At 45.0% G+C, this 23,802-nt stretch overlaps 1 protein-coding gene across 1 annotated transcript in view; it reads right to left on the reverse strand.

Annotated features, from left to right (window-relative positions):
* SLC10A7 (solute carrier family 10 member 7) overlaps positions 1–23,802 on the reverse strand; it is a 781,895-nt gene that overhangs the window by 99,633 nt on the left and 658,460 nt on the right. Inside the window, exons 8-9 of the mRNA XM_085641628.1 lie at positions 20,034–20,199; positions 17,158–17,209 (exon numbers count right to left, since the gene is read on the reverse strand). Of these exons, the coding sequence (XP_085497754.1) occupies positions 17,158–17,209; positions 20,034–20,199 (218 nt within the window). The remainder of the gene's footprint in view (positions 1–17,157; positions 17,210–20,033; positions 20,200–23,802) is intronic.

Below are 23,802 nucleotides of genomic sequence, written 5' to 3' on the forward strand. Positions count from 1 at the left end.
TCTTTTAATGTAAAAATGACCTGTCAGTGACCAGCTCCCAAGGCTCCTTTTGTCCTCCATTATATAAAGATACCAAAATGAAGGACGTGTAAAGAGAGCTCTGTGTCCTAATCACTATACCAATGAATTTTCTGCAGCTTAATGCCAAAGTCAAAGGCCCATAAAAATTGGTCTCTTGTATTGGTAATTATATTGGACTTTCTATACTCTTTGCAAGTCATAAAATGTTTTCTGGGTAGTCAAACTGAATGATTTAGATTGAGCTCTGATGTAGGGGACGTGACTTTCGCGCTGATGTAAGATGGCGGCGGACTGCTGAACTTTGCTAGGATTATGGAGCTTCGTCTTTGCTTGTAGCCTTACCGTGGCATGCCGTGCTTCTCCTGACGTGGCCTTTGGCTGCTGACCCTTCCCGCAACCTCCTGAACCGAAAAAGGATCATCGAAGGTATGCTTCTAAACCTCTGGTGCAGCAGCGGTGATTTCTCCTCACATACGCGAGCGGCCATTTTAGAACGCATCGCTCGCATCTTAATTTCTCTGCCTCCTCAGACTTTGCCTGACAGCTGCAATACATACAACACAAGCTCTGGCCAGGTGTATTCCAACTCCTGGTGCTGCGGCTATGATTTTTTCTTTTTGCATTCAAGCAACTGGTCTTCTAACCTCCTAAGGTTGTAAATAATAACTGATCTCAGTATGCTTTTCTTGGAGGCCCTAATATATAATGCCAGTCTACTCCTTACGCACACAAGAATTATAATGAGATTATGTTATATATGGTATAGCTGTGCTTGATATATTCTTATATACCTCAATTTTGTATCTCATTTTTGGTGCTTCTATAATTCTTCAAATCACTTTCTTCAGGTATGGGCAGGCCTCGGCCTTTGTGTCAGCTTACTCTGAGTTCAAGTCATTTTTATCAAGATAGCCAGTGACTTACACAAATCTTCCAGACCATCATATTCCGGTACAAAGCTAAAAAGAGCAAAAAATGACCCTCCTTCTCTTATTCCATCGTCTCATAATCCTGTTTTGGATTCTATTCTGGATGAGGTGTGCGGGCTTTAACTTTTCATGTGTGTAACTAACGAAAAATTACAACAAATTGAAGAGCGTTGGATTGTTATGGCGAGTAAGATGTCTGAGTTAGAACAGCGTGTTAGCGATCTCCAAGACATGTCTACCAAAATAGCTATCTTGGAACAAGAAATTCAAAATCTTAAATTGTACACCGAAGACCTTGAAAATAAAAACAGAAGGAACACTCTCCGCCTTTATGGTCTACCAAAGAACCTTGAAGGGCCTAATCTTTTGACCTTTCGGAAGAGGTTTCTACCTGATCTTCTTGGACTTCAAAATGTACCTCCACTTAACATTCAACGAGCACATCGTTTGGACCGCCCTCAACCCCAATACAGTAAACCACGTGGTATCATAATGCTCTTTCTGGAATTCACTGACTTGATGTGTATTTTGAGGGCTGCTAAGGAAAAAAGTTGACTGGTCTGGTCCGGCCAGAATATATTCATCTCTCAAGAAATTTCCAACGCAACCAATGCTTTTCAAAGAGAATTCCTAGTTTTTCAACCCTGGATGAGACAATTCAACATTCGCTATGTCATTCTACATCCTTGCCTCTGTGAAATCACCCATGATGGTGTATCATGATCCTTTGAGGATCTGGCAAAACGAAAAACTTTTTTGTTGAATATTAAAAGTCAGAATATGGAGGCTGATGCATGATGTTACTAAATATTCTTAATTTTACTCATGGTTATGTCTTATTTTACTCTTTTGTTTCTAGGTTTTTCTTTAAGTCTGTGGCTACCCTTTATACATTTTCCAGTTTCCTTCTCTGTTGCTGTTCTTAATCTTGGCGCAAACATGCCCTTTGCTTACCCTTTAACCTCTTTACATCAGATCTGGATGTTTATCCTTGATCTGTCTTACATTTCTCTTTTTCTTATTTTTCCCCTCATTTCTCTCATTCTCTTATTTGGCTTTCTTCTTTCTTGTCCCTTCTTCTAACTTTTCTTGTTTTTACATGAGTGTTTTCTTAACCCTTTTTTTATTTTCCCAATAATTGTATATTTATATTATTTCATGGTTGACAAACTTTGTGACTGATCCTGTATGCTTTCCTTCACCCCACAGCATGTTTAATGTTGTCTCGGGGAATTTCTGTGCTCTGGGTCATCCCATCAAACACCAAAAGGTACTTTCTCATCTATCAAAACTTAACACACATGTTGCTTTTTTGCAGGAAACGCATTGTAATGATGTCTTTTCTCTTGCTGTTAATCAAAAAGGTGGTGTAGCCATTCTATTCCACAAGTCCTTGAATATTCAGATTTTATCAACTGAATGTGATACAAATGGATGATAGGTTTTGGTTGACGCTTACTGTCCTTAATATTTATGGTCCTGGTAAATCAGACCCTGAATTTTGTCAAAATGTTAAATTAAATCTGTCTTCTATTTCTAATCCTAATGTCATTGTTGCTGGTGATTTTAGTGACTGGTTAGACCCGTTTACTGATAAAAAGTCTAATTGTAAATGTAAACCTAATAAGTCTCACAAAGCATTTCAATCTGCCATTACCTTTTGCCCACTCTGATGTATGGAAAACTTGTAACATATATATACACATTATTTTCTAATGCATATCACACTATGTCTCACATTGATTATATTTTAGTCTCTTTACTACCTTCTATTCAATCATTAAAAATTAGTTCTATTTTTTTTCTGATCATGCTCCTGTTTTTTCTTCTTTTGATATGCCCTTCAATACTTCTCAACAGGGACGTTGGCGATTTAACAACTCTTTACTATCAAAGCAAACCTTTATTTTGGAAGCGACCTCTTATTAATTAATTTTTTTATTTCAATCAATCTTAAGATACCTCTTGTTAGACCTGGCATCATTGGCATGAGTCTCTCCTCCATTTTTTTCTGTTTGCCTCCTCCGTTTACGATGTTTTTGCTGGATTATTGCTTTGGGCACTGTGCCACTGCTGATCAGTGCCACAGTGCAAGTGCTCCCTATGTTAAATTGTTACATTGATTGGTGTTACCATGATTGGCTTGGTTGACTTACTGTTCAGACCCTAGTCTAGTGCACTGCGTGTGCCAAGGGCGTGTAAGTTAACTGCTGCTGGTGGGCTTGCAGCACTGGTTGTGCCACCCACAGAAGCAGCGTGCAAAATGTGTCTCAGGCCTGCCACCGCGGCGCCTGCGTGCAGTCCCTGACTGCCATGTCGACTTGGTAAGGAAACCTACCTACCAGTCTCTAAACCTTCCCTTTGCCACATTTCAGACACCTCTATGGTAGGCCCTAGGGCAGGGTGCATTGTTGGTAAAAGGTAGGTCATGCCCTGATGTGTGTGGCATGACCTAATAGTGAATTACAGCCATTTTCGTTTTTCACTATTGAAGGGCTACCTGCCTCCAATAGGCCAGACTGGGCAGACAGATTATTAACTCCATTATGATCTATCTGACTCAGGGAGCATGGTAGCAAGTCGAGTTTAGTATCCCTGAACTCAGAATTTAATAACACACCCTTTAGGATGGATGGTTTTTAAATTCTATGTTTGAAAATAGCACTTTTAGAAAGTGGCTATTTTCTTGTCCAACTATCTACCGGTCTCTGCTGGTTTGGTGTGTGTGTCAGGGGCTGGGTGGCTCCAGAGGTCTGAGTGAGTCAGTGTGGGGTGAATGGGGCGTTTACACGTAGAGTGAGGGAAGAGTAGCCTGCCCTGCCTGACACAATACTGGCCCCGCCTCCTGCTGGGCGACTGATAGCCCTGCTCCTACCAGTGACAATACTGGCTCCGCCTCCTGCTGGGCGGCTGAGGACTCTGCCCTGCTCAGTGAATAGGCCAGGTGCCTCTGCCTGGCAACACCCACAACAAACCTGAGATGGTGGGAATCGCCCTGCTTGGACAAAGGGAACACAGGGAAAAAGGGGTATAAGAGAAGGACCCCTGAACCAAGAACTCAGATCACTTCTGACAAGGAAACCTGTACCAAGGACAAGAAGCCTGCTGATCTAAGGACTTGCCTCCCCTTTCTGCCAGAGTGCTGTTTTGCTGTGGAGGAACCTGAAAGCTGCTTCTTTATTTTTGCCAAGGAACAAGGAGAGAGGAACTTGGTGTGTACTCTCTGAACACTTGCTAGGAAATCTCCAAGGACTGGAAGAGTGCCAGTCTCCTGTTGAAGTCACAGGGCCAAAGGACTTCACCATCTACTGAATTGCTGAATTGCTGGAAAGTGTTGTTTCCAGTACACAAGGGAAAATCTGCAGTCTCGACGCCAGCAGCAACGCCAGTGAGCAGTGGGTAGCGGCCCCGGCTCCAAGTGACCCCGTCTCGACGCCGGTATCGACGCCAGTGAGGAGTGAGTATCGGCTCTGCCTCCAAGCGACCCCGTCCCGACGCCGCTGCTGATCGCATCGACTCGACGCCCGTCTCGACGCCGTGAGCGCTGCTCCGGCCCGACATCCCTCGACGCCGCTGCGGATTGACCCGACTCCGAGGCACGATCGACGCCGACCTCGACGCCGACATCTCGACGCCGTAGATCATCGTTTTCTTCGTTTCTCAAGGTACTGTACTTGTGGGTCTGTTGCGACTCCAGGCTCGACGTAGCGCTCCTCGCGGTCGACGCCGAACCTTGGGAATCTTGTAGACTCGACGTCGTGTGACTCCTGTGGGGGTTACATTGTTGCCAAAGAACTGTGCTCAGAAGAATACTTTGCTAAAGAACTATTTGCCAAGAAGAAACCTTACTTGAACTATTATTTTTCCTTCCAAAGAGTATTTATTAAGACTGTGGTATATTTTTGTCGTTATTTGGTCTTGTGCTAAGCCTTATATAAAAATACTATTTTTTATAATAACTTCTGTGTCGTGTCCATCTGTAGTGTATTCACTTTATTACTGTATGTGGTCATAAATGCTTAACACACTGCCTCTGAGATAAGCCTGTCTGCTCTGCCAAGCTACCAAGGGGGTAGCAGGGGTTATCTGAGTGTGTAATCCCCTTTCCCTGACTAGAGTTGGTTGGTCCCTATTTGTCAGAAGTGTATACCTCTGCCAACTAGAGACCGCCGGTTCTAACATTGGTGGTCAGCGGTGAGGATTTGAACTTTGCATTTATGACTCATGTGCAGTGATTAGTGTACGCTACGTAGTGAAAGCAGACCATAACGCAGCCACAGTCTGTTTGGTAGGATTGCCTATTTTTGTTCTCCGCTTTCCTGGAGCTTATTTTCTTAAACACTGCCAGTTTTGACCATGGAGAATGCCGGAGCTGCTACACCTGTGGAGAATGTTGTGGGGGAATTCGATAAGGAGAAGATAGATTCCTACACGCTAAAAGATCTAAAAGGATTTTGCAAGCAGTTTAAAGTTCCTACCACAGGTGTCTCAAAGAAAGAGGGCTTCCTCAAAGCGCTGAAGGCCTGGTTAGAGGCCAGAAATCCCTCTGATCCGGTGGTGGTACCGGAAGAGGAAGAAGAAGAGGAAGAGGAAGAGCCCACAGGTGGGCCAGTGTCATCTCCAGGCAGTAGTGCGTCCTCTAGGAGCCTTTCCCCCGAAGAATTAGAAGACAGGGAGAAGGAGAGGGGGTACAAGTTAGAAATGGCGAAACTTAAATTAGGAGGGCAGTTGGAATTAGAGAATGCGAGAAGCAAGAGAGAAGCTGAAATGGAGAGCAAAAGATTAGATTTTGAGAGAGAGAAATTAGCGTTTGAACGTGAGAAGATGGTGAGGGAGATGGAGCTTAAAACTAAGAGTTTAGAGTTGAATCCCTCTGGTGGCAGCACTCCATCCGTGCCTGCAGAAAGTAGGTTTTATTTTCCTAAGGATGTGATCAAAGATTACAGTAAGAATGAAGATATTAGCCAATGGTTTAAAGCGTATGAGTTAGCATTGTTGGCCCACCGGGTCCCTGAGAAGGATTGGGGAACGGGGTTGTGGAGCCGCTTTACAAACGAGGGGAGAGATACCTTGTTGAGCCTTCCTGCTGAGGATAGGATGTCTTATACTCATATGAAAGATGCTTTAATGCTGAGATATGGCTTAACCCCAGAAAAGTACAGACAAACCTTTAGAGAATGTAAGAAGTTGCCTGGTACTACGTGGGTTGAATATGTGTCTTTTTTCTGCAGAACCATGGATGGTTGGATAAAGGGTAGCAAGGTTGATAGTTATGATGCTCTTTATGATTTGTTTGCTTGGGAGCACTTGTCTAATAACTGTTTTCCAGAGCTACGCCAGCACCTTGTTGATAGCAAGCTATCTAACCCTAGAAAACTTGCTGAGGAGGCGGACCGCTGGGTCAGTACCAGGGTCCACAAGGGTCCAGTGGGAGACTCAGCCAAAGGTGGGCAGGGTCCCCAGCAGAAGAGTGGGGGGGACAGGGGTAAACAGAGGGAGTTTCAGAAAGGACCCCAAAGTAGTCCCCAAGGGAACCAAGGGAAGGGTTCCCAGCCTCCCCCTGTAAAGAAGCCAGAGGCCCCGACAGGTAAACCTGTTCACAGGGGCCCCATGACCTGCTATGCCTGTAAGCAGGTGGGACACCGTTATTATGATCCCCAGTGTCCCATGAAGGATTCGAATGCACCGCCGCGTGCACCCCCTCGTCAGGTAGCGAGTGTAGCCCTGGGAGGGGAGGAGATGGGTGCCCCCGGTGGGTGGGGTCCCGCAGAAATGTCCCTGGTCTCTTTAGGAGACGTGGAAATGGTCCCTCCAACCCCTCTGCCTAGTAACACTAAGAAATATAGGCAGTGGGTGACCATTAATGGCCATAGGGTGGAAGCTCTCAGAGACACCGGAGCGAGTGTGACAGCTGTCAAGTGTCACTTGGTGTCCAGAGAGCAGGTGGTCCCGCATGCATTCTACCCCGTTGTAGCTGCCGACAACTCACAGAGTCAGTGTGAGGTAGCTCAAGTTCCCTTTGAGTGGGGGGGGGGTCTCAGGTACTCTTCAGGTTGCTGTGAGGCCCGCCATGCCTGTTGATTGTCTCCTGGGCAATGATTTGGAGGACTCCCCTTGGGCTAAGGTGGAGAGAAAAGCGCATCTGGAAATGTTGGGTCTGCCTGAGTGGGTGTGTGCGACCACCCGGTCCATGTCAGTCAGTAAGGGTGTTGATGGGGCCCTGGAGCCTGAAAGTACGGCCCAGGTCCCAACCGTGAAGAGAAGAGGCAGGGGGCGCGGGAAACCGTCCCCCATCGTTCCCGCGGTCCAGGAGGGAGCAGACCCTGAGGGGGATGCCCTGGAACCGACAGGAGAACAAGTGGCCGAACTGGGAGACCTGCCCGAGCTGACCCATTGGCAGCAGGATGGTGGTCCCTCCAGGGAGGAATTTTGTGCTGAACAGAAAGTGTGCCCTTCTCTTGTGGGTATGAGGCAGCAGGCCTCAGCCCAAACGACAGGTGATCAGTCAGGATCACATTGGGTCTACTGGGAGAACGACCTCCTGTATAGCGAGCCTAAGGCTGCTGAGCCTGGGTCAGCCCGTGTGCTGGTGGTACCCCAGCGCTTCAGAGCCTTCCTACTGGGGTTGGCTCATGACGTTCCGTTAGCTGGACATCTGGGGCAGGACAAGACCTATGACAGGCTTGTCACCCATTTTTATTGGCCCCAGATGAGAAGGGATTCAGATATCCATTGTAGAACCTGTCAAACTTGCCAGGCAAGTGGGAAAAGTGGGCGGAAGCAGAAGGCTCCCCTCCAACCTTTTCCCGTCGTCAGTACCCCCTTTGAGCGAGTGGGAATTGACATTGTGGGCCACTGGACCCCAAGACAGCCATGGGCAACAGGTTTATCCTGGTCTTGGTGGACCATGCCACCCGGTACCCGGAAGCCATCCCTCTCCGAACAGTGACGGCCCCCGTGGTGGGACGGGCACTGATGGGTGTTTTCTCCCGCATGGGGTTCCCCAGAGAGGTGGTGTCAGACCGGGGCACCAACTTCATTTCGAATTATATGAAGTCTCTGTGGAAGGAGTGTGGGGTAACCTACAAGTTTACCACTCCTTACCACCCTCAAGGTAATGGGCTGGTTGAGAGATTCAACCGGACCCTAAAAGGCATGATCATGGGTCTTGAAGAACCAATGAGGCGTAAATGGGACGTCCTCTTGCCATGCCTGCTGTTTGCTTACCGTGAGGTCTCTAGGGTTCAGCCCCTTTGAGCTTTTGTATGGTCACCCGGTAAGAGGACCTTTGAGTCTGGTCAAAGAAGGCTGGGAGCAATCTCCCAGGAAACCTCCCCAGGATGTATATAGTTACATGCTGGCCTTTAGGAACCAGACTCGGCGCTTCAGAGATCTTGCTCAGGCAAATCTGGAGGCCAGCCAGGAAGAGATGAAGCGGTGGTACGATCAGAATGCCACTCTGGTTGAGCTTCAACCTGGTCAGAAAGTTTGGGTCATGGCCCCTGTGGAACCTTGTGCGCTCAAGGACAGGTGGACTGGACCATTGAGGTTGTGGAGAAAAAGAGCGATGTCACCTACTTGGTGGACTTGAAATCTCCCAGGAACCCCTTAAGGGTCCTGCATGTCAACCGGTTAAAGCCCCACTTAGAAAGGTCCGAAGTGGGCATGCTCCTTGCCACAGATGCTGGGATGGAGGAGGAGAGTGAGCCTCTTCCTGACCTCCTGTGTGCAAAAGAAAAAGATGGGTCAGTGGATGGTGTTGTCCTCTCTGACACACTGACCCCTGAGCAGCAGCAAGATTGTCGCCATCTGTTGGTACAATTCCCTGATCTGTTCTCCTTGATCCCTGGTGTCACTCAGTGGTGTGTCCATGATGTGGACACTGGGGACAGCACTCCTGTGAGGCACAAGGCCTACAGGGTGACTGACAAGGTCAGAGCATACATCAAGGAGGAGGTCTCCAAGATGTTTGCCTTAGGGGTGGTTGAGTCCTCTAGCAGTCCTTGGGCCAGCCCAGTGGTCTTGGTCCCAAAGGCTGCAGCGCCTGGTGCTTCACCAGAACTTCGGTTCTGTGTGGATTACCGAGGACTCAATTCGGTCACCAAGACTGACGCGCACCCCATCCCCAGAGCTGATGAGCTCATCGATCGGTTGGGGGCTGCCCGGTACCTTAGTACGTTTGATCTAACGTCTGGGTACTGGCAGATCGCCTTGACTGATGGGGCAAAAGAGAGGTCTGCATTCTCCACACCAGATGGGCACTACCAGTTCCGTGTGATGCCCTTTGGGATGAAGAATGCCCCTGCCACATTCCAGAGGTTGGTTAACCAGGTATTGGCCGGGCTGGAAGATTTCAGCGCCGCCTACCTGGACGATATAGCAGTGTTCAGCGCCAGCTGGGAGGAACACTTGCGCCACCTCCAGGAAGTGTTGTTGGCCCTGCGCAGAGCAGGCCTCACAATCAAGGCTAGTACGTGCCAGATTGGGCAGGGTTCAGTGGTGTACTTGGGGCACCAAGTAGGGAGCGGCAAGGTGGCCCCCCTGCAACCCAAGATAGACACCATCCTGGCTTGGGAACCGCCCAAAACCCAGACTCAGGTGAGAGCCTTCTTGGGTCTCACGGGTTACTACAGGAGGTTTGTCAAGGGGTATGGCAACATTGTGCACCCCTTGACCTCGCTGACTTCCAGGAAGCAGCCGAGACTTGTGATCTGGACTGACGCCTGTCAGAAAGCCTTTGACACCCTGAAAACTGCAATGTGTACAGCACCGGTCCTCCAGGCACCCGACTTTTCAAAAGAATTCATTGTCCAGACGGACGCTTCAGAGCATGGTGTGGGGGCTGTTCTAGCACAGATGAATGAGGAGGGCCGAGACTTACCTGTAGCCTTCATCAGCCGGAGGTTACTTCCCAGGGAACAAAGGTGGAGTGCGATAGAGCGTGAGGCATTTGCTGTGGTCTGGGCGCTGAAGAAGCTAAGACCCTACTTGTTTGGGTCTCACTTCCGGGTTCAGACGGACCACAGGCCCCTCAGATGGTTAATGCAGATGAGGGGTGAGAACCCAAAGCTGTTGAGGTGGTCCATTTCCCTACAGGGGATGGACTTTACGGTGGAACACCGCCCTGGTACAGATCACGCCAATGCTGATGGTCTGTCCAGATTTTTCCGCCTTAGTGATGAGGACTCCCTGGGTGAAGGGTAGTTCTCCCCACATTTCAGCTGGAGGGGACACGTGTTAGACCTGGCATCATTGGCATGAGTCTCTCCTCCATTTTTTTCTGTTTGCCTCCTCCGTTTACGATGTTTTTGCTGGATTATTGCTTTGGGCACTGTGCCACTGCTGATCAGTGCCACAGTGCAAGTGCTCCCTATGTTAAATTGTTACATTGATTGGTGTTACCATGATTGGCTTGGTTGACTTACTGTTCAGACCCTAGTCTAGTGCACTGCGTGTGCCAAGGGCGTGTAAGTTAACTGCTGCTGGTGGGCTTGCAGCACTGGTTGTGCCACCCACAGAAGCAGCGTGCAAAATGTGTCTCAGGCCTGCCACCGCGGCGCCTGCGTGCAGTCCCTGACTGCCATGTCGACTTGGTAAGGAAACCTACCTACCAGTCTCTAAACCTTCCCTTTGCCACATTTCAGACACCTCTATGGTAGGCCCTAGGGCAGGGTGCATTGTTGGTAAAAGGTAGGTCATGCCCTGATGTGTGTGGCATGACCTAATAGTGAATTACAGCCATTTTCGTTTTTCACTATTGAAGGGCTACCTGCCTCCAATAGGCCAGACTGGGCAGACAGATTATTAACTCCATTATGATCTATCTGACTCAGGGAGCATGGTAGCAAGTCGAGTTTAGTATCCCTGAACTCAGAATTTAATAACACACCCTTTAGGATGGATGGTTTTTAAATTCTATGTTTGAAAATAGCACTTTTAGAAAGTGGCTATTTTCTTGTCCAACTATCTACCGGTCTCTGCTGGTTTGGTGTGTGTGTCAGGGGCTGGGTGGCTCCAGAGGTCTGAGTGAGTCAGTGTGGGGTGAATGGGGCGTTTACACGTAGAGTGAGGGAAGAGTAGCCTGCCCTGCCTGACACAATACTGGCCCCGCCTCCTGCTGGGCGACTGATAGCCCTGCTCCTACCAGTGACAATACTGGCTCCGCCTCCTGCTGGGCGGCTGAGGACTCTGCCCTGCTCAGTGAATAGGCCAGGTGCCTCTGCCTGGCAACACCCACAACAAACCTGAGATGGTGGGAATCGCCCTGCTTGGACAAAGGGAACACAGGGAAAAAGGGGTATAAGAGAAGGACCCCTGAACCAAGAACTCAGATCACTTCTGACAAGGAAACCTGTACCAAGGACAAGAAGCCTGCTGATCTAAGGACTTGCCTCCCCTTTCTGCCAGAGTGCTGTTTTGCTGTGGAGGAACCTGAAAGCTGCTTCTTTATTTTTGCCAAGGAACAAGGAGAGAGGAACTTGGTGTGTACTCTCTGAACACTTGCTAGGAAATCTCCAAGGACTGGAAGAGTGCCAGTCTCCTGTTGAAGTCACAGGGCCAAAGGACTTCACCATCTACTGAATTGCTGAATTGCTGGAAAGTGTTGTTTCCAGTACACAAGGGAAAATCTGCAGTCTCGACGCCAGCAGCAACGCCAGTGAGCAGTGGGTAGCGGCCCCGGCTCCAAGTGACCCCGTCTCGACGCCGGTATCGACGCCAGTGAGGAGTGAGTATCGGCTCTGCCTCCAAGCGACCCCGTCCCGACGCCGCTGCTGATCGCATCGACTCGACGCCCGTCTCGACGCCGTGAGCGCTGCTCCGGCCCGACATCCCTCGACGCCGCTGCGGATTGACCCGACTCCGAGGCACGATCGACGCCGACCTCGACGCCGACATCTCGACGCCGTAGATCATCGTTTTCTTCGTTTCTCAAGGTACTGTACTTGTGGGTCTGTTGCGACTCCAGGCTCGACGTAGCGCTCCTCGCGGTCGACGCCGAACCTTGGGAATCTTGTAGACTCGACGTCGTGTGACTCCTGTGGGGGTTACATTGTTGCCAAAGAACTGTGCTCAGAAGAATACTTTGCTAAAGAACTATTTGCCAAGAAGAAACCTTACTTGAACTATTATTTTTCCTTCCAAAGAGTATTTATTAAGACTGTGGTATATTTTTGTCGTTATTTGGTCTTGTGCTAAGCCTTATATAAAAATACTATTTTTTATAATAACTTCTGTGTCGTGTCCATCTGTAGTGTATTCACTTTATTACTGTATGTGGTCATAAATGCTTAACACACTGCCTCTGAGATAAGCCTGTCTGCTCTGCCAAGCTACCAAGGGGGTAGCAGGGGTTATCTGAGTGTGTAATCCCCTTTCCCTGACTAGAGTTGGTTGGTCCCTATTTGTCAGAAGTGTATACCTCTGCCAACTAGAGACCGCCGGTTCTAACACCTCTGTTCATAATAATTGGCACGCTTTGAAGGATTTCTTCAGGCCTTCACTTTTGCCAACTCAGCCAAACAGAAGGTGGTATTTGATTCTAAATACCTCTCACCTCTCCAACATAATAAAGTTCTTGAACATACCTACTTCACCTCCAAATACTCCTTGCAATGTCCTTCTTAAAATCAAATCCAAATACCATGGAGGCCAAAATAAAGCTGGTAAAATGTTGGCCACTTATTTAAAAATCAAATTGGAACGGAAAACTATTGGCCATATTCGTAGTGAGCATGATAACAATATGATGTCCTCTAGCAATACCTTTCAGATCTATTATGAACTACTATATATAGAAGATGCAACTCCTTCTGAGAGTGACATTAAAACTTTTTTTCATCGACTGCCTAACCCTCCTTTCATTCCTGATACTCTCTTAGCTCTTGAAAAAGATATTATTCTTCAGGAAATTATAGATGCTATTAAGTCTTTGAAAAAAGACAAAGCTCCTGGTCCAGATGTTTTTCCCGTTGAACTTCTTTCTTTTCCTCTATTTTTGCTCCTAATTTACTAGAACTTTTTAATTATTTTTGTCCAGCTCTAAAACCAGTGGCTTCTTTTTGGGTGCTCGTATTGTCATTAGCCCTTAAACCGGATAAGGATTCCACCCTCTGTAAAAACTATCGTCCAATTTTGTTAATCAACTACAAATGGAAAATCTTTGCTAAAATTTTGGCATCTCGTTTGGAGGATATTATATTATTAAACCTGACCAGGCTCGTTTAATTAAGGGCAGACTTGCATTTTATAATGCTAGAATATTTTCCAACTTTCTTGCCCTTGGGGAAAAAATATTACTCTACCCTCGCAGCCCTGTCACTTGATGCTGAAAAAGATTTTGATCATATAAATCGGCAATTTATGTTCTCTACTCTTCACTGGTTTGGTTTTGGCCCAAAATGTATCTCTTTTATCAAATTACTATATGTTGAACCATGTGCTTGTGTATTTGTTCATGGTCATTTTTCCCCTTATTTTAATTTGCATGGAGGTGCTAGACAAGGTTGTCCTCTCTCATCTTTGCTGTTTCTTCTTGGTTTGGAACCCTTTCTTGAAGGTATCAGATGTAATCCCGGCATAACTGGTTTTAAATTCAGTTTACTAGAAATCAAACTATCTGCCTATGCAGATGATATTCTGGTCTATACTTCTAATCCCTCCACTTCCCTGGAACCTTTTTTGGAAGAGTTTGGTTTGTACTCTAGTATTTCTGGTTACAAACAAAAAATGTCTAAAACGGAGGTTTTACTATTAAACTCCTCCTGTTATCGTTATATGTTTGACAATACTAATTTTACATGGTGCCCCTCTAAGATTAAAAACTTGAGGCTCTGGTTTTCGCCCACAATACCCAATACACTCGATCATAATTTTACTGCCTTAAAACTTAAGCTTCAAAATGTATTAGCTTCCTGGTCTCCACTTTTTTTTATCCTGGTGAGGTAGATTAGATAACATTAAAATGATGATTGTTCCTCATGTTCTTTTTATGCTCTATATGTTACCCATTACAATTCCTAATTATTATTTTTCCCAAATCACTTATCTATTCTAAAGTTCTTTGGAATAACAAACGTGCTTGTATTGCTTTGTCCAAGGTAATTCGGCCAAAGACCGAAGGTTGTGTACGTTTTCCCAAATTTAAGTTATATCCTACTGCCTTTTTAATTCGCCAATGTTATGCTTTGAACAAAGAATACCATGATTCTCCCATACCAACATGGATTATTTTTAAATGCTCTTTATTGCATGAATTTGCATTTCATGGTGTTGTTTCATGTCTAATTTTACATTCATATCTAAAAACCCAATTTTAAAACACTCCCAACATCTTTTACATACAATATTTACCCAAGGGTCTGATTTTTTTCAATCTTTCCTTACATCCTCTTTTTGGTACAATAAATGTATTAAATGTCATCATAAATTATTTTATTTCAAACATTGGAAGGAAAAGGGTATTTTTTATGTTGATCATTTTATCTCTCAAAACTCCATTCTATCTTTTCCTCAGTTGCAAGAACCTGATTCCTGCCTACAACAATATAACCAACTACTTCCTGTGCTTCAATCCTTTTTAATAAACAACAACTTTACATCGCACTTTACCCCATCTGCTCCAACAACACTGTTATACGATATTACTAATGATTCGATCCCCAAAGCATCTTTCATATATAAATCAAGGTCTTCCCCTATTCCTAAGAGGAATAAATCCTCTATCGAACTTTTATGGGAGACAGATCGATCTCAATCATCTGTTCACCAATGCGATCAATTGTGGTGTAAAACTTTTAGTAACATCAAGTGAAATGTGCTGTGATAAAGGCCTTGCCTCGTCATTCTTCCTAAATTAGTCACTATCGTCCGATACCTGCTCTGCTGGGGGAGGTTCACAGATGTCGCCCCGAAAATAATTCCATTTTCCCCATATTCGCGTCCATTTTTGGGGGCAGCCTTGGTGGACGTATACCGATTTCTCCATCACCAGCGTGTGGTCCATGTCCCGACACCACTGCTGATGCGTCGGGGACTGTCCCGAACCCCAGTGCTGTGCTATATTGCGTTTGGCTAATGTCGTCCCTAGTGTTACCCAGTCTTGGTCTGCGTGATTCAAATCTGTGGGCTCCCAGATGTTGAGTAAGCAGCGTTTTGGATTAAGTGGGACCACTACTTTGGTGACTTCTGAAATTGTGCGTAGAACAGCGTCCCAGAAGGGAGTGATTATTGGGCAATCCCAGATTGTGTGCCAGAAAGTGCCGTCGGCACCACATTGCCGGAGGCAGAAAGGAGTATCTGCCTTTCCTATCTTATGTAGCAGGGTTGTCGTGTAGTAGATACGATGTAGGATTTTTAGTTGAAGTAACCTAAGGGTGGAGGGTATTGCCACTTCCCTCAGGGACGCCAGGGCTGCTTGCCAGTCCTGCTCATCTAGGTCACCTACATCTGCCTCGCATTTCTCTAGGCTTTATTTTTTGTATACAATAGAGCTGTTATTACTCCCTCCCTCCTAAATAAAATTAATTCCTCTCTCCCTTATTCTGGTCATGTTTTTCCTCTGATGGTACTTTGACTCATCTGCTTTATTATTGTCCTAAAGTGAATGAATTTTGGAAATCCATATAGTCAAAATGTTTATTGATTTTTTCATGTAACGTTCCATTATCCATTCAAAATGTTTTTCTTGGTACTATATCTGCTGATTTTAATAATTTTTCTTCAACGCCTGTGCTATTTGATGATCTTTTTATAGCATTTGCTTTTAAAGGTATACTAAATTGTTGGAAAGATAACTCTAAGTTATGTATATTGGTTTTGTGGAATCTTATTTGTGATGAACATAGAATATCCACTGTCAAATCTTCTTCGATATCTCCAAAAATGTTATCTGATTTACTTTGGTTACCTTTTACAACTTTTCTATCTTTACACTCTTCAGTTTCCTAAAACTCATGGATTTCTTTCTACTTCTTCTCTTTCTTTCCCTTTCTTTTCTTCTTTCTAGATTTTCCTTTTCTATTTCTTCCTTTTTGTAAAAAACTCATAAAACATAGATAAACATTACTGGTTCATTTAGCTATTTCTCGTTACTAGATATGTATGTTATATCCCTTTGTTTTTTAGGGGATGTGTCATCCAAATGAGCTTATAAACTCTGTACTTTGTTTAACTTGTTATATTTTGCTTAACTATTGTACTGTTTACTACCTTTAATACTCAATAAAAAATATTTAACAAAAAACAAAAAGCTCCGATGTGTATCAGTTTGCTGGACGCCCTTCAGAGTCCATGGTGGGCAGGGTGTTGTTTGTAACTAGGCCTATATGCGATATGATAGGTGAGGTGCATGAGATTTGAACGACGTGGTGGAAGCAAGTTGCACGTCTTGGTATGTGTGGGGGATAGTTGAGACGCTGTCAATAGCAACGCAGGAATCGCTTAGGGAAAAAAAAAACAGAGCGGGCATTGCGCAACGCATGTGCTTACTGTTTCCTGAGAGAGAGCATCTGACATACCACATGGCAGAAAAGGATGCCAACAGAAACCAGGGGAACTCATCTTCAGAAAGAAGGATCATGATGAGAGGTAAATGTAAGTAAGGTACAGCCAAGGGCAAAAAGAAAAGAAGGACTAGAAACATGTTCCCTGAAGTGGCACTGAAAAATCAAACAGACTGGCTTGCAGTACGGTCAATGACAAAGAACTGAGGTACAACACAAGTGGCCAGAAAGCAATGCGCCTCTGCAAACCCCACCTTCATGAATTAGGTGCAGCATGTGAAGACGCTCCCGCACGTTAAAGCTGCAAGTGGCACACAGCACAAACATAGCAACAGAATTTAGTTTACTCCAGACGACAACGTCCAAGAGGTTTTTGATTAACATACATTTGTATATTTGTTCCTCCATCTCTCTCTCTCTTCATTCTACTGAAGTCTTGACAAAACAGCTGTACTGATGGAACAAATAATACAATGCCCACGTGAGAGGCTGATGGCAAGACAACTGGTCAGAATCAATAAGGCGAGAACTATATACCCATTACTGTAAAAGTTATAGAACTGTAAGCACTGGAAGACAAAACACTAGCCAGTTTTCATGTTGCCACGGCTAATTCAGTGTTGGTCTTGGTAGACATTTAAAGCGGGCCCTCTCACCCTATGCTTCGCTCCCAATATATATATAAATAGTATGGAAATTGTACATACCTCGTGGAGAAGAGGAACGTTAAAAACATGAAGCTCAGCTGGACAAAAAATACTGCAAGAAAACATTACATGTGTATTAATAACCAGGAAGTGTTGGCACTCGAAACAGTTATGCTGATTAAATTACAAACTTGGTTTATTTGTGGAAAACGGGCAGCAGGCTCAGTGGGTGCCCAGCGTCAATATCTGGCACTGTAATCACAGGCAAACACTTTTTAGCGGCACTATGTTTATTTCCTTCAGTGAGTCACAGTAGGCACACTTTTAGTAGCTGCAGACTGTATAACGTAATAAGATGTATGTATACATGTATAACATAGCACTAACTTGAACACGCATTTGGGAAATAAATATATTATCGGACGTATTTCTCGAGGCCGTGCCAAGTAATTATTTCTTTGCTTTTCATGTGTTCAATTTCAACAATACGTGGAGGCGTAAATCTGGTGGATCCCCGCTGTCTTGATGAATTAATTATATATTGACGAATTGCTTAGGAGAGGCGAGTGCGAGTAGATGTGCTGCTCTTCGGTGTTGCTTTCAGTCAGGGTAGAGAGGGCCTGGGAGGCCGAAACAGCCCACACTCAACCACCTCCGCCCACCCTGCTCCTGGTATCAGAGACCAACATTTACCATGCACTTCCTGGTCTTCTTCCTGTGTTTACTTCTGCCTTTTTTTTTTTTACTCCAACATTAGGGGACCATATTTTTTTAAACCTAGAAACCAGGAAATGTCACAAAAAAAGGTGGGACTACAATTTCACATGGACCAAAAGGCGCAGAAAGACCGCGTGACCAAAGTATAAAACCCAGCTCAAGAGGCACTAATGGTAATAAATAGAACGCAACTTTTACACTAAATGTAATAAGTGCAAATTAAATTGATTTCTGAAAGGGGTAGAACACAGAAACGTTTTTTAAGTTGCCCATCTGCAAAAACTGGGGCAAATGCTGCATTTAGTAAAATCTGCCGGGACAGATCAAAAACCAGGATGCCTGGTCACCCTATCCACCATGTCCCTGTCAAACTTTCTCTGTAGTGTGTTTAAAGAAAACATATTATGAACTTTCCGGCAATCAGCTTTTTTTTTTTTTTACATTCGTCTTATTCTAGTTTCAGCTAACTGGAGCTTTAGTTCTCAACTATAGTTGCATAACCTCGAATCTTTCCTTTGCGCCCACGAGCTCTCTGTCCGAAGCCTTCACCTGACACAAACTCCCAGTGAATTCTTCCCACGTCTGCCTCGGTTTTCCTTTCTTCCATTTAAAATGACTGGTGACTGTCCTACTTTGCATCTCGCATCATATGCGAGCTTGATGCTGGATCATCTCAAATATGAAGGTGCAAAGGAGGTCAAACCCTAAATTTCAACATCAAAATGTTTATAGAATCTCTAAAGACAGAAGACATCAAAAGGGCCCGACACGATTTCAAATGTGAAGGACATGTCAGACTCAATGTCTGCTTTACCCAGTAGGCACTAACCATCATCCCATCTGACGAGACAACAGTGTCTTGCTCAACCTTCACTGAAGTATACAAAAGTGATGAATGGAACGCTTGAATTAATCTCAGCCACTGGTAATTACTCAGGCCACATCCCAGTCCATTGTTATTTTGCACAACATGCCACCTCAGATTGCATCCATCACTGTTTTGTATACTTATTGTGTCACGCTAAGTGGGACGGGTATGCCCAGAGGTGGGGTCACAGACACACTGTCATTGGAACCAAGCCGAACCTGGCTGATGAGCCCATAACTAGGGCGAATGCAGTCCTGGGTTGTTTGTGTTCCGGTTCAGTGAGGACCTGGCTTGGTAGTTCGAGCTGGACTTTTCCTGTTGAAGCAGGGTCAATACTGATTTGCATATAGCAAGGCCCAAACTGAGGTGGCATGGTGTGAAAAACAACGATGAATTAGGATGCGCCCCGAGTGATTACCATGCCTGAGATTAACTTAAGCATTCCATTCATCATTGTTTTGTATACTTATTGCTCAACCGTTAGGCAAACACTGTTGCCTCTTCTTACACACATATTGTCATCATCTACTCCCAGGCACTACCTTTCTGTATCTCCATTTACGCATTCAATGTCTCCCACAGCCACACAATGCAAGACTGTCAATCCCCATGAGCATTTATGGTCTGATTCACATGGAGTCTGTCTACTGACTTTCAGAGGCACTCTCTCTCTGTGGCTCTGTCACCGAGACACTCCCTCTCCCTCTCCCTCTCTACACTCAGGCATTAACAATCTGATTTCCTTCAAGATATTTATGGTTCGGTCCTCACATGGGATTTGCATTTTTCCTTAGGCACCCACTATTAGTGTTTGTGTCTTGCTGCTATTGCAGACAGTTTGTAGAACTGCTGAGGTGTTTGGTGACCCATCCTTTGGCTTTTGTGTATTTCTGGACCTAGGCTAAGCACTAGGCCTCTCCTATTTTACATGGCGGACCTTACAATAGCTCGTTGCGGGATTGTCTCTGCTGTTTGATATTGTCTACACTATCGGGCACAAGAAATTGTTGAAAAATATGATATAAAAACTTTAAGAAATACATCATTAGAGTACAAAGAAGGTTCATATGAGTTCACTTTACAGTTTTAGTCAATTGATTTCACCTACAGAAAACACATATGGAAGATGTAATATCTTCTAATGGATCGGAACAATTTTTATGCAATGCTTAAGTTGGTTCAGAAAACATACTGCATCTTTCAATAGGTCTATTTCTTCAAGATGACTCCGTTCTCCATGCCAAATGATTTAATTTCTCACCCTTAAGTAATACAAAAAGGTCTTAAACCCAGTGCAAACGAGATATGGGCCGAATTCGTCAATCAGCAGTCTCCATGGTGTGCAACTTACTTATAAACACGATTACAACCAAGCTGAAGGTGTCCAGGTCAATGTTGGGGTTGGAGAAGGTGTCGCAGAAGGTGGTGTAGATGATCATGAGGAGGACGCAGCTGCTGATCGCCCCAAAGGGAGGCTTCTTCCTCTCTAGCCAGTCCTTGATGTACCTCCGCACAATCTGAAACACAGAGCACAAAAGGTTGACTTGTCGAGGAAGCAAGGGAGCGAAGGCTGGTATTTGCAAGATGCATCTCGACAGCTGAAAGGCACAGGGACACGAGGGTAATTCTTTTGACGGTCACGGAGGGGTTCAAAGCCCCGCCGCCCTGCCACGCGGCTCCCCTTCTGGGGAATTTAACATTTTTAGTGCAACTTTCTCCGAGCTGCCGTAATGAGAGGATAGATTCAACTGTATTCAAAATCCATCCTTAATCACGCCAAATGTTTTCTGCTAGCTGTCACGGAGACCTGCCCATTAAGGCTCCCCAAAGTTTCCCTCTTCCGCTGATGCTAATGGATGCGTGTAATTATCACAGCCCCCCTCGCGTCAACAGACAATGCCGAGCGCAACTTTGGGGGGACTTAAAAAATCTGCCATCTTCGGGAATTTCCTAACGGCAGATAATCGAAAGTGATCCATGGAACATTTTAATATTTAATGGTGAAGCGATGCACCAGAAGTTTTTTAATTAAATTATAACTCATGCTTGAAAAGCAAAAGTGCATGTGTTGTGGGAGCTTAAATAATTCACGCAGCGAATAGCTGGAGTTTTAAGACAAATGCCATTTGCATGCGCTTAGGATACCAGAAATTAGCATGTGAACAAAAACACTGCAGGCCCAACTTTCCAACAGCTTCCTGCTCTTGTGTTTGCCTGTGTTTACTAGGAATGGTACTGCCACTAAAGTGTTACCCAAGACATGAAGCCACTGCCTGGGACGCAGACTGATACATGATGTTCATGTGGTACCCTGGTGTTTTCTCATCCACCTGAGAGTAGGCGAAAAATAGGTAATAGTGGCAGCAATGAAGGTGCATGTCTTAAAGGGGTTTGCTCACAAGACCACAATCACACAGCAACGAAAGGCCGGACTCTGTGAATGCCCTTTTTGGAGGCACATATTTCTCCGCACCCTCAGAGCACCACAATGTTGGGCTCTCCTCCTCAGTGTATTCAAAAGAGTAGAAAAAAAATATATAATTCACAGTGTAAAGGCCATGTATTCTACAATACAAAAACACGTCGTTCCCATACCAAGCACCATGTGTTCTACAGTATGTTAGACTCACTGTTGACAAAACTTGAATCGTGAACCAAACACAAAACATATTGTTTCCAAAACTCCAACCGTGATTTATCCAACATATGCATCTTTCCCAAAATTTGATTTAAATATTCTACAATGAAAAACACTGAATTCTCAAAACTCGTGTGTTTTACAAAATAGAACGTTTTCTCCAAAACTCACATCATGCACTCTTCAGCATAAACACACTCTTTCCCCAAGCTCGAACTTTGTTTTCTACAGTATAAAATGGTGGGCCTCAAGGACAAAGGGCAGGTTGCAAACCAGTGGGTGTTTTTTCGCACACCAAGGGTTTTGTGACATGTCCTCTTTTGTGCGATGCGACTAATAGAACAATTAGCTGCATCACAAAATGCACATTCAAAGTAGGTCGCAAGTCCTTTTACTGGCTTGCTTCAATAATATGTACAAGCAATGAGGCATTTTACAGTCCCCGCAAACGCAAACGCTTAAACACGCAGTGAGGAATTCTCATTCCCTACATGCCAAAATTATTTTGTATATCTTGCCTGAGAAGAGTGGGTGTGCTGTCGCTTGCAGCAATCTATTGTTCATTTTAAAAAAACTCTAAAAAGGGGCTTTTAGCTTGGCTTCACTGTCAATCTTTTTTTCTTACTTTACATTGGTGAGCGAGACATAACACCAGTTGGGTTCACTTTGCCTCCGTGTGTTTTCTTCCCTGAAGTATGGTCCAACTACTGATTGATATCTTGATTAGTGTTCTTCCGTGCTGCTGGTTTGACTGTGAGTGGTACTTTTTTTTTGCTTTTTCTTGCAAGACAACTTGAAACTATCAGAATTGAAGCTCGTGCTTTCCTGTATTTTCAAGATCTGATAGCAAAAACAATATAGACGCTTTGTGGCACGTTACCAATTTCCAAAACACTTTCGGCCACCTCTTCACCTTTATTGATTCATTTGAGGCTGCTGCCAGTAATGCATGTTACTGAATTACCGTTTGCCACTGAGTCACATTTACTTATTTGGTGGTTCCCTCTTTTATAATTTACAGGATATTGTATTCATCATCAAACATGCAGTGATTTCACAAGGTTTATGTTTCACCGTCACCACCCTTTACCTCTACCCACCATTGAACCCTAAACTCACCCTCACCTACCTTTACGTCTGCCCAGCATTGAACCCTCAAGTCACTCTCACGTCCCCATACCTGTAACCTGTAACCCACTCCTGAACCATCAAGTCACCCTCATGCCCCATTACCTCTACCCACCCTCACCTCCCTTTCTTTATATTAATTCCTGAGCCTTCAACTCACCCTTGCCTCTCTTTAGATGTATCCACCCAAGTTCTCAAATTACTCTCACATTCCCTTACCTCTACCTCACCCCTGAACCATCAAGTCACCCTCATACCCCATCACCTCTACCCAACCTCACCTCCCTTTACCTATATTAACTCATAGGCCTACAGCTAACGTGTATCCACCCAAGCCCTCAAATCACTTTCACGTTCCCTTTACCTCAACCCACCCCTTAGCCTTTAAGTTCTCCTCACCTCCATTGACCTCTACCCACTTTATAACCCTCAAACCACACTCCGCTCTCTTTACCTTCACCTATCCCTGAACTTTCAATTCAACCTCACCTGCCATTACCTCTACCCACCCTCAACTGTCAAAGTCACCCTAACCCGCCTTTACTTCTACCCACCGAACCCCCAAGTCACCCTTATCTACCTTTACTCATACCTAAAACTAAAAATCACTCTTTTAAATAACATAAAAAGTACGTTATTCAAAAACAACCCACCAGCTTGATAAAGTACTGTGTGGTAAAGGTGCAAATATCTGTGTGGTAAAGGCTGTTAGCACTCATGCAGGACACATACCCGCCCTTTCCTTAAACACTCTCCTGCCTTCACTCTAGTTCACCTAAATGTTTTTTTACTCCCACACCTTATTCTTTAGGTCTTGCCTGAAACAGAGCATGTGCTGTTGCTTGCAAGACAGTTTATTTACTTTGAGGGGGCGTAGAGCCCACTCATTGCTTACCACTGATTGGCTTCCTTGTCGCTCTCATTTCCTGGCTTCTGTTTGGTCAGCGAGTGCTGGCATCACTGTGTTTTTATTCCTACATGGCTCCAGTACGGCTTACCTTGCCTAGTGTCCTCCTACTGCTCGTCACTTTCAAAGGTACTTTTTCCTTTTACTTGCACACTCTTCCTCCTTTGATTCTCCCGCATTGTTGCTTGCTCTGCCCGCTCATCCACCTCCTGGGTTGTAGCCTGTCAGGTGCCCTCCTCACCCTGTTGTTGCTTGTCCTCTCTATCCACCACCTCCCTCTTCCTTCATTGCTGGCCCCTCCTCTTGCAACAGGGGGGAAAAAAATCATCCAAAAGTCACACTAACAGGTTTCAAGATTCTACAAAGATGCAGACGATGCTCATCTCATACTAAGAAAATGGAACACTATCCTCCGCGCTGAGCGATGGCCACAACATAGCACTTTTC

Source organism: Triturus cristatus, chromosome 2_2, assembly GCF_964204655.1.
Source record: "Triturus cristatus chromosome 2_2, aTriCri1.1, whole genome shotgun sequence".
NCBI classification, from domain to species: domain Eukaryota; kingdom Metazoa; phylum Chordata; class Amphibia; order Caudata; family Salamandridae; genus Triturus; species Triturus cristatus.